General features: G+C 39.2%; 1 protein-coding gene across 1 annotated transcript in view; it reads right to left on the bottom strand.

The window, feature by feature from the left end:
• The window catches only part of rem2 (RAS (RAD and GEM)-like GTP binding 2), a 38,141-nt gene extending 35,587 nt beyond the window's left edge, over positions 1–2,554 (bottom strand). The window contains exon 1 of the mRNA XM_053330194.1: positions 2,543–2,554. Coding sequence (XP_053186169.1) covers positions 2,543–2,554 — 12 coding nt within the window. The remainder of the gene's footprint in view (positions 1–2,542) is intronic.
• Between the last annotated feature and the right edge of the window lie 9,149 nt (positions 2,555–11,703).

The following is an 11,703-nucleotide window of genomic DNA, read 5'->3' as shown; positions in this document are numbered from 1 at the left end:
TTTCCCCAGAACAATAGTTTGGCTGAGAAAAATGTGTGTGCGTGTGCGTGTGTGTGTGTGTGTGTGTGTGTGTGTGTGTGTGAGAGAGAGAGAGAGAGAGACAGCGTGAGAGTATGTGTGTACATGCCTGTGTGTGTGTGTAACAGAGTGTGTGTGTAGCCACAGCAGGTCAAGCAGAGAGGACCCTCATCAATATTAATACAGCAATTAATCTAGCTCCACTAGGAACCCCCATGTGTCTGTAGGCCAGCATCTGCCTGTGGCAAAGCTAAGTCCTGTATTGGCACTTCATTAAAGGGAGTAGAAACAATAACTGGATTGACTTGTATTAGAATATAATGCAATCCAAGTCACCACTACAGCAAAGTATCACAAATTGACATCTCACTAAGACACAGTGTCGGCAAAAATGTAGGACTAAACGCATTACAAAACTAAGGTTTATTGGATTGCAGACTGTACTGGTAACTTACTACTTTTAGTGGTTTTGCTCTGTTTTCATAATATGCTTTAAGTATAATTTGCGTAGTAGAATATTAGTTATATAATATACTGTAGAATACAATAATGGTATACTTCATAAGTATGTGTACGAACAGTATTATAAGCAGTATAGTGTAATTTAATTTAGTATAGTGCAATATAGTATCAAAGTAGTGTAATGTTGTGAAAAGTGTGATTTAGTTACATTTAGGTACAGTATAGTTATAGTATAGAACAATAAAGTACAGTATGCAATGTATATACTGTGATATTGTATAGCATAGTAGTGTGTAGTTTTATGTAGTATAGTACTGTGTATAGAATGTATAGTGTTGTGTAATGTGAGGCATTGCAAAATAGTTTAGTGTAGTGGTAACATGGTATAGTATGGTGATATACAATGTGGTATAAAATAGTATAGTATACTGTATTGTTGTATAGTACAGTACAGTACAGTACAGTACAGTGTAAAGTGGTGTAATGTAATGTATTAAGAGCAGAGTAGGAATGTGATGAACTGGAATAGACTGTAGTTTTGTGTGATGTATGGTTGAATAATACAGTGTAATATACAGTACTATTGTGTAGTATAGTGTTATATATTAAAGTATGGTAGTGGTGTGTACTGTGATAGTTTGTGATATAGTGTTGTATAATTCAGTCTAGTACAGTTCTATGTAATTCATTGTTGTATAGTATAGTATTAGTACAGTATAGTAAATTGTAAATAGTGTATAATAAAGTATAGTGTTGTGTGATGAACTGTAATAGAATGCAGGTTTGTGTTATTATTGTGGTTTAATGCAGTAACTATAGAATAGTATAATGTACAGTATATTACTGTGTAGTGTAAGTGTATGTTGTAAAGTATGGTGCAGTGTTTTGCAATGTATTCTTGTATAGTACAGTTTAGTATACTACAGTATAGTGTAAAGTAGTGAGATTTAGTGTAGTGATGTCTAGTGTTGTGTAATCTGTTGAATAATGAAGTTTTGTATAATAATGTAATATAGATGTAGTGTTCCGTGCTGTGATTTAATAGAATATATATACATAATGTTGTTGTGTAATAATACAACAATAATAACATAGTGTAATGTAGTATTATATGGTACTGTAAAAGTAATGGTGTAGGCTTGTTTAATGTGCATATGAGATACACATAGTGTGTTGTTGTACAGTACAGTATAACCTATGCATTTGAGGTGTGGCTGCTTGTGACACACTATAGCTGCTGACACACACACACACACACACACACACGGTCACTCATCATTCATATAGGATCGCTCAGGTAGCTCAATTAGGTTAATTGAACCAGCTAATCAATTAAGCATGGCCTCTATTGTCTGCGGCGCTCTGGGGAACCATACATGCAGAGACAGGAAACTCTGACCGTGGGCTGAGCCAGTGTGTCAGGGGTTAATCTCCCTCCCTTAGCAGGCTGTGGAGAAACTAGGGCAAACAACCCGTACACAATACAAAATTTATAATACAAGCAATGTTTTTTTTATCCTGCTGTCGGTACTACCCAGTTACACTCACTGCTGCTCCCCTACAAGCTGCAGCCTACTTGTGTCTGGTGTACTTTTGCTTTCTTCTAAATCATCCTCACTGCGCGCTTCATTATGATTATATGATATAATCTGTGAGGAATGAAACGGTCCACCAAAAGGGCGAGAAACAGATCAATTGATGGTATACCCTCTAGAACTCTGATATACTGCACATATCACAGCAAAACGTGCTCAGAAAATATGGGCTGTGGTAGAAAATCATTTATAAAAATATGAAGAAAGTCAATATTGAGTACTCATATGCGCGTAAAAATTAAAGAAGCTCCAAATTCCCACATACAAAGACAGAAAGAGACCGCTGAATAAAGTGCTGCATGGACAAAATCAGTGTTTAGATCTCGCACTATTCACTAAATAAGATTAGAGGGGGGTGTGTGTAGCCTACCTGGGGTTTGTGTCCGTGTGTGTGTAGTCTATGGCTATTGTGCAGAGCGCGCACGAGGTGGGTTAAAGCTGGAGGTGGACAATGTATGCAGCCTTACCTGGTCAGCCATGGTTTTTTCCCCCCTGTAAGTCTTCTCTTTATAGAACAAGTGCTGTAGTTGCAACCGCCTGTGCCTCCCAGTTCAAGTCATCTGTGCTGGCTGCGGACCCGGCATCACATTCACAACGGCAGTGCCAGGCGGCGCACAAAGGAGACGCACCGGATTTCATTTAACATGATGTTATTCTCCCTCACTACGGCGCGTAAAATCTCTCTGTGGTGCCTTGAAAGGAGAGGTGCGGCGCATGGAATTTTTTGGATGGATAGTAGTAGTAGTAGTAGTGGTAGTAGTAGACTTGAGGGTGGATGTAAGGAGGATACACCTGCGTCTCCGCTTGGAATAAGAGGCGAGTTCATAAAGGAAGGAGATGTAAGAAAGCCATCAGCACAACAACACATCCCCTTCTGTCCCCTTGGTGTCCCAACGGCAAGCAACGACTGTTCTTCCCTCCCCACTTCCACTTAATACCTGCATCTCTCTCTCTCTCTCTCTCTCTCTCTCTCTCTCTCTCTCTCTCTCTCCTGCAAAGTGAGTGTAAGGGGGGCGCGTCCTTGAGTCAGTATGATGGTGTGACCTCCTATGGGTTGGCTTGGAGGTGGAGGAAGAGATGCTGTGCCATTTCCTCCATCCTGCGTAAATGTTGGCCCAGATGCACAGGTTGGTTCAAATATGCGCCTTTGGCAAACACCTCGCTGGTCTTTTCATTCAAGGTTTGACGGAAGGTAGTCACATTTTGCTCTTAGGATGATAAACGGCCGCTAGAGGGAGGTAGAGGGACGCCTCGTTGAAAAGGTGTTGCCAGCGTTTGTACAAAGGAATGAGGTGAAATTGCGCCCACAGAGTAATATGTTATTGAAAAGAAAGACTCTCATCATTCATGGTGATGTAGAATATTTTGTTTTAACCGTCTCTTAAAAAAAGAAATGTTTAACTAGCTTTGACATTAGTTTTCACAAGGATTTATTCTAGTTAACTCAAATATACAACTTCAAATCCTCTGTAGCAACATCTGTCAGAAGATAAATTAGTTCAAAATTACTCTGCAAGAAACTGCAAAGCTGCTAACTCTGAAGTTCAAAACAATAATCCTCAAAAAAACATAAAATGGGATAAGCCTCTCACCAAAAAAATAAACATAAATTGCATGACAAATATTAAAGCTGTAGAATCAAAATAAATACAAACTTTGAATTAATCTTCTGTGACTTGCTTTGTGAATCATTATGTTTGCAGGTTGGATGATGTGTTCACATTAAATGAGGGTAATTAGTCAATAACGCAGATCAGTGAAGCTGTCAAATGCTTTAGAACAAAGTACTCTGTCGATTAGGGTTGATGCTGCTCACAGACTTGCCAGAGGCACATTGTTCTATTCAAAATGCCACAGAGTTACTGGTATGGTAATAGTTCATTTTGTTCATTTCAAGTGATAATTTTATTCTCTGTAAGTTTTTTCCCATGTTGGCAACAGAAAGTGGCAACGTGGTGGATGGATGACTGGCAGTCTGGTGATACAGTATAACTGTGGAAACCTGGTTTGATCCCAGCAGGGGAACTCTGTTGCTATCCTACCTCATGTTTCCAGTCTATATTTACACTGTAATTTAGCAAAATACCAAAAAGTAATTCAGAAGGCAGTGAAGGATGTGTTTGAGCTATCAAGTCCAACTCCAATGCTGCCAACAGAACGAAACACTGAGCCTGTGTACATCAGTGAACTGGCACTCTCACTGGAAAATTCATTGGTTCAATTTACTTAAAAAACTCTCAACTGACAACATCTCAGACTCAGATCATATCTGACAAAAATGTGACAAATAAAACCAGCTTCCCATAAGTCATCACGTCTACCCGCAACATCCTGTCCCAGTGTTCAAACCTTGTTTGGTCACATCTCATTCTTCTGCTCGTAGCGGCTGCATGAGCTGCAAAATAGGAGAAATGTGATCTCTTGCTCTTTGCTTTTAAGGGTTCTATTCTAGACTAATATGTTATTATTACAGTTGCTTTTAGTGTTGTTGTTGATGGTGGTGGTATGTTTTTAATGTTACTCTGCAAGCCAAGGTTATGTCTGCACTCATGTTAAACATCACATTTTGTTGCCTTCTGCCAGCTCTTACCCTTTTTATACATCTCCTGTTTTCATTTGATGTCATTCCTTTTAACTCCACATCAAGAAGCTGACCTGACGGATGTTTTCAAGTGCAACTCTCATGCAATATCTACCATGTTTTATATGAATTGAATCCAGCGTGAGCGAGAGTCCAGATGCAGTAAAACACTACTCGCCAGTAATGTTAAGAAGCCTGTTTCTCTCACTCAGGCATCTGTGATTTATTATGGCTCCCTGATTGATCAATCAATCAAAAAATGTGTGGGCCAAGCATTCAACAGTAAACACATAGCAATACACAGCAATAAATACAGACAACTAAGAACTACCTTTGGCGATTGTTTTCAGTACATCAGGAAGTACTGGATAAATGATATATTGTTGCATCTAGGAGAGTTAATGAACACTAAAGCCAGTGTTACACCAACAGCGAACTGGTTGCAACATATAGTTCAATTGCTGATACCAAAGAAAGGATGTGTGTCTAGCTGAACCCCAGAGAATTCCATTCATCTCACGTGGCGTCATTTCACCCAAGCACAGCGGTGGGAGGTAGGCCAAGCTTTTCCCGCAATGCACTGATGGTTTACAGCATATTGCTAGGTTTTTTAATTTAAAGTGGTGGGATCACATGTCAATCCCCCGGTGACTTAACACATTGTAGCAGTAATAAGCCAACTCTGATGTTTAAGGAAATCCAACTGAAATCACAATGCAGTGCAAAAGAATATAAATTGGTTTTCTAAATTGAGTGTTTAATGGGTTTTTTTATCAATAAAAGAAAGAAAAGCAGTCTTATGAGAAATGCTCCTTTTCCCCTCAGTTGGACCGTGAATTTGATTGGCTGTAAGGAAACAAGTTATCTATCTTCAAAGAACTAAAAGATGGAGAACTTCTGTCTAATTTGGCAGAGCATCTAAAACAAGAGAGACTGGCAGAAAATAACAGAAAGGATTGGAGGTACTGGTGATTTAGAGCTAATATTTGCTGAGTTGGTACCCACTTTGTATTCTATCTGAACATACCTTTAAAGTAGTAAATTGGCTTGGAGCCAACATGATGATGCAAGGACTGTACAACAAATTATAACCTTTTTTCAAAACAATTAGCCAGGCACGATGCTACACCGGGGGCTAAGAAGTCATAAATAAATCTACGCAACCCCAGTTAACCCCCCCCCCCCCCCCCCCCTCAAGCATTTTCGTTTTTCTTTTTTTAAATAACGAGATATGTGAAAGTTAATTACCAGCCATTCTGTTCCCAGTCTGATCCCTGGCTGTGTGCATGTGCAGCTCTTGTACCCTATGATGTGTGTGTGTGTGTGTGTGTATGTGTGTGTGTGTGTGTGTGTGTGTGTGTGTGTGTGTGTGTGTGTGTGGAATAAATTGACACATGCTTATTGTTTGCCAGTCAGCCTACAATAGAAATAAAATCATTAAGACCATGATGATATCCAGCTTGATATCCATGTGTGAACAGTTGACATTAGGATAAATGCACTTCTGGGTGTGGCTGCACTGTGGATATTATTCCTTTCATTTCTGACATGACCATTTAATCCACAATATTATAACCAATGCACATCAGTATGAGTACATATCATTGGCCCACACGTTGTTTGCAATAGAAATATAATCACTAGGATTGTAATAATAGCCTGTTTGTTTTACAAATGCATGCATAGTTGACATAGCGTAGATTAAATGTATTGCACTTCTCATTGTGGCATCACATTGGATATTATTAATTTAATCTCTGGCGCTGTGATAGCCATTTCATCCGAAAACAGTATTACTGCTTATGCATATGGAATAAATGCACTCCTTCTTCTTGTCATATTTTGGATGTATAGTGTTGTTATTAACTGTGGATGCATGGGCGCTGTCCAGTGCTGAAATATTTCACCTTTTTATGTGAAAGATGTTCTTGTATTGTGGTCACTTGTATTAGACTTAAAGGTATTCTGTTTTTCACTGTGCCATAGCCCTGCAATTAACCATTTGATATCAACTTAATTTAATGCATACATTTCACACGAGTTTACATTAAGTTAGAATAAATTGTTTATTCTGTCAAAATAAAAAAGAAACAAACCTGAAATTATCCAAATTCAAGTAATTTAACTAACTTTAATTGAAGCAACATCATTACTGTAATCAAAAACTAGTTAAAAAACAAAAACTGCAATAAAAATGAAATGCATGATACAGTACATTTGCACAGCCATTTGATGCTGACTTTAAAGTAGCTTTAAAGCACAGCAAATTTGAAAAAAGGACACAATTGGTGAGAGATTCATGCAGAATCATTTGAAACAGCATAAACTGTATATGAGTAAACAATTTTCACTGGTTTCTTTCATTTCCTGTTTAACACACAGTAGGGGGCCGATTGCTGAGAGGAGCATATAATTCATGCTGTGTGAACATGCTGGCTTGGACCATTTTTGAAGCACTGTGGCTTTATACTGAAGCTCTGGGTTAAACAGATCTTCCCTGTGGAATTTAAATAGCACTCAATGACAGTGAATGACCTGACACCCTATTTAAGCTATTAATTGATAAGTGTTCATTTCTACTGTCACTCTCAAAGAATCAATACAGCTCTAAAATGCCCGTCTAGACAATGAGAAGTCCCTCCATTATAACAATCTCCAGTCCTGAATCCCTTGGATATTAATTTCCTCTCAGCTTTACTTTTTGTAGTTATTCTATCTACTGCTGTTCTTATAGCTGCCTGATCTCACACTGTGTGAAAGAGTCGCAGAAGCCTCCAGACACATTGAGGCTACAGTAAACAGACTGAATGGAGATGGGAAGGATCATCTCAATGGGCCTGCTGAGCATGACTTATATTTTAAGCTTTCGCTAATCTGCAGACTTAATTAAGTCTCATCAGGACATCAGAGCTCGCGAGTGCCGTGCACTGTATGAGAGGATCACAGGGCATACAGATGACAGCGATAAGAGCTCTCATTAGCCACCAAGACTGTATTGACTAAAATTCGCCTGCTCCTTGCTAATGGAAACACGCTGGTCTGTCATTAGAATGTGCAGTGGTGCAGTCTGGGAGATGTCAGAAGGTCAAGAGGTAACCGAGGCAGGATTTATGGCTGTCAATATGATGACATCTGCAAGGTCAGAGATGACTTCATGTATTTATCATGGTCACATGGCTGCCATGCTCATGTCTAGATAATGACACCACTGGAACATCATTACTTGTTGCCGTCCAGTGAACTGTAACACTGTAGATAAAGCATGACTTAAACATTAGCTTGTGAGAATTGATTGTTTATGTGTCGTTGTTTTGGCCAGCTATTACTTAAAGGACCAGTATGTAATGTATTTACTGTAACTCATAAAATGACCATGATAATGGTCCATGATAATGGTCATTTTATGAGTCAGAGATTAAGGAAACATGTGAAGTTGAAATACTGGCTTCTCTGACTATAATACTACAGCCAGTATGTTGTCTTTGAAATTTCAATTCAATGGCCTCTGTGATTCTGCTCATTGCTCATTCGACCTGAACGTACTACCACCATGTAATGCAGTGGTAAAAGGTTGTGGTCATTTCTGTGGGATCAGGTTGACGTCCATTTCAACACTCCAGGTTGCCAGATCAAACAAAACTGGATCAATTGAGATGGATTCCACCTACCTAAAAAAAACATGAGCTTTGGGAGCAATGGTGGGGAGAGACAACTATCTCCAATATTTTCAATTTGGACTGCAGTCTCCATTTTAAACACTTGATATCAATGTTACATATTTCTACTTTACAGTCAAACTGAAATTGAATTCTCACTAATATAGCATAAATATATTTGTTGTTTGTTTTAACTTGTGAACTTATGTGGTCCAAATTATAATTCCCAATGTAGCGCCTTCATTAGCATTTTACAAGATAACGGAGATTTGTTACGAGTAGTGAAGTTGGTAATTTGATTTGGTGGTACATTTTTGACTTTGTGAAAGAGTAACTTCAATTCCATCAGTTACATCATGCAAATCCAGAAGTTCTATTTATATCCTTAGTTCTCTGGTGTGCCCTCTAGTGGTATCCTTCAGTAACACGCAATGTGCACAAGCAAGTATGTGAAGAAATACGTTTATAATGCAACGTTGTCTATGTGTGTGTGTGGTTAACAAGCAAGTATATCTCCAGCCTTACTTTGGTACCACACCTCAGAAGTTGAATGTCTCCCTGCAAGGTCAAATGATCAATCATTATCAAAGTGAAACACCCACCCAGAGGCCTAAAACTTAATTTACATGCATTCCCATTGTCTAAAAACTTTTTATCAGCTTTTGAAAAAAAGATAATGCATGATTGTAGCAGTATGATTATAGTTTATATTTCCACAAACAAACAGTCGGGAGACTCCCCCATTGTTTGTTTGTTTTTATGTATTTAGGTAGCTCAGACAAGCTAAATATCTGTTTGGGTTTCAGACTAGAATTTTAAGCCATCTCCATTTTAGCTGAAAAACAAACTCATTATACAACATTCGTGGCAAACTTCCCAATAAATTTAAATCACTGCTTTACATCTCTCAGTATGAATAGCCCCGACAACAAAAAATCCAATTACTTGTCTGCAGCCAATTTGTCAAACAAAGCCCCCGACCAATGCAAGTACATGACATGACCTTTACATTGTAATATTAAACCACTCTGGTTGCAGATGGGCTCTACTTGTTAAGATGTAATTTTCCTATGTAGTCATCTTTCTGCCAATCCCTCATTTAATAAGCACTTCTCCACATTCAAGCTCAGAACAAAACAGGTCAGCTTCTATTAATGCTTGTCATAAGTCAAGAAGGCCTCTTTTCACAACGTTATTGAGATGACTTTGAATTTAGATAATGTTGCAACCAAGCGCTTTACATGGAGGCAGGCATGGTGCTCTCTGTCCCCTGTGTTTTTGCTCTGTCAGACAGCTTAGCTAAAGGGTTACAAAGCTAAATTTCTTGTAATCTACTAGATGCAACGTAATCATGTTATATGGAGGCTTCTGGAAACAGGCAATGCCCTTTTAATACTTCACACATCATGCATGTGCCATATGTTATACTTATCAGGCGTGCTTTTATTGTGGCTTGGGGACAGTTGTTTAAAAGTTCCACGGGGAATCTGTTTTATGTGTGCTTTGATGGGTCATGCCAGTCAGTATGGGCTCAGCAGACATCCTTTTGTGTGTGCCTGAAAAAGGCTATTAAGATTGCAGCTTGAGGTCCCATGTGGGGGCTCTGAAGAAGTTCAGTGACCTGGTTTTGTAAATTATAATGTGCACATTGATATACAGAGGACCTGCTTTATTTTGCTGTAATTCTTTCTCTTAAATCACCTCCGAATTGCAGCTCTCCTCTTTAAGCTTCCCCTAACTGGGACAGTGAGTTGCTTAGTGACTCTTGCATTACAATGAGGAATATGAATCTTCTGTTTTTATGGCATGTAATGCATTCTGTTTATGATACACTGTTATCTATCTGAGAGGCCCCACACACTGTTCCCTTGAGCCTTTTTATACATTTACTGTAACGTTGTGAAGTGGATGTTGGCATGACCAAATAAGCATCTAAGCAAACACAATAGAATGTATATACAAAACAGGCAGTGACTCATGTATTTGCATGTTTCTTGTGATGGCAAATATGAATAGTGACTACTATTCATATTTGGAGAAAAGAGGGGGCGGGGGGGCGACTGTATGTGAGTGAACACAGCTGTGTGTGTGCTTTTACTGAGTCAGTCTGTGTGTCAGAGTTTGTTGAGTTAGTGAGTGTGAAGGAGGCTCTGGGTGTGGTGGGCATGGGGGAGGGGGAGGAGCAGGAGCAATACGCCAGCTCTGTATTGGTTTTTTGCCTAAATACTTATGAAAGAAGGAAGGCAGCAGAGCTTGGAGCTGACGTACTGCTGGACGTGACAGCAGGAAATATAGTGGCGGGTTCCAGCATGGTGCTAGACATACCAGCAAAATGGCCATCAAGGATGTTATTTCCCATAGCAAGGACACCCTTGTCTTTGTTTCCACACTTGGCTCAGGTGTAGTGACTGACATATGTGATGGAGAAGTTAAAGAAAGCCTTTGTCCAAATGTGCTAATGGGAGAGGCTGCAGAGCTAACATGAGGTGACATAACGTTAACAAACTCAAGTGCGTAATATGGCAACCAGCTGATAGCAAAAACCAGTGTTGAGGCAATCAGCAGGGCAGTAGCTTTTTTGTTGCGCCGGTCAGCAGCCAGAGTGCCCCTGCAGCCATGGAGATGGGAGATGATGAGGCCGCAATTGATGGCAATACAAAGGAGAGGGCCCACATAATAAACCAGGAAGGCGGGAACCAGGAAAGACAGCCACTCGTGTCGGCCTACGGACCATGTACAACCGCCATCAAAGTTGATGTAGGTGACCTTTGGTAACGCCATGGTTACTGAGACAATCCAAATGGCTACTACAGTGCATAACCTGTGGGAGAGGGAAAGAGGGAACATACAGTAGGTTTATTTTCTGCATAGGTGGGTTATATTTGCAGAGTATAAGACAGCATACACCTGAGTCAACAATGTTATTGCTATTTGTTTCCTTACATTAACACCTTCCCTTTGCATTAATGATAATAAAGCCCCAATGTCCTCAATTGAGTACTTCCTGATTAGTTTGTTGCTATTGCTGAAATTAGTCAAATTTCTATAGCATATCAAACTACAAATATTATTAACCATAAGTAAACAAGTTTCAACCATAAAATGTGATATGGTTTTGTACCTGCTGCACTTGTCTGGAGATTGGCTGTCATCTTGTTTCTTACACTGATTAATTTATTGTGCTTTTGCTACCACTAGGTGGCACAAAAAAAGTGTGTACGAATGAGGACAACAAGTCCAAGTTAAGCAGAATGAAGTATAAGGTCCAGCAAACCCAAAATGTAATGTCCTGATATGAAGAGGCAGGGTTACAGGAGGTTAATGGGATTTGTTGATAATAAAAAATATTATATCACCAGTATTATCCTGTAAAATCTTCTCAAAGTGATAC

Source organism: Scomber japonicus, chromosome 12 (assembly GCF_027409825.1).
Source record: "Scomber japonicus isolate fScoJap1 chromosome 12, fScoJap1.pri, whole genome shotgun sequence".
NCBI classification, from domain to species: domain Eukaryota; kingdom Metazoa; phylum Chordata; class Actinopteri; order Scombriformes; family Scombridae; genus Scomber; species Scomber japonicus.
The sequence above is the reverse complement of the archived record's forward strand: the minus strand, read 5'-3'. Positions and strand labels throughout refer to the sequence as shown.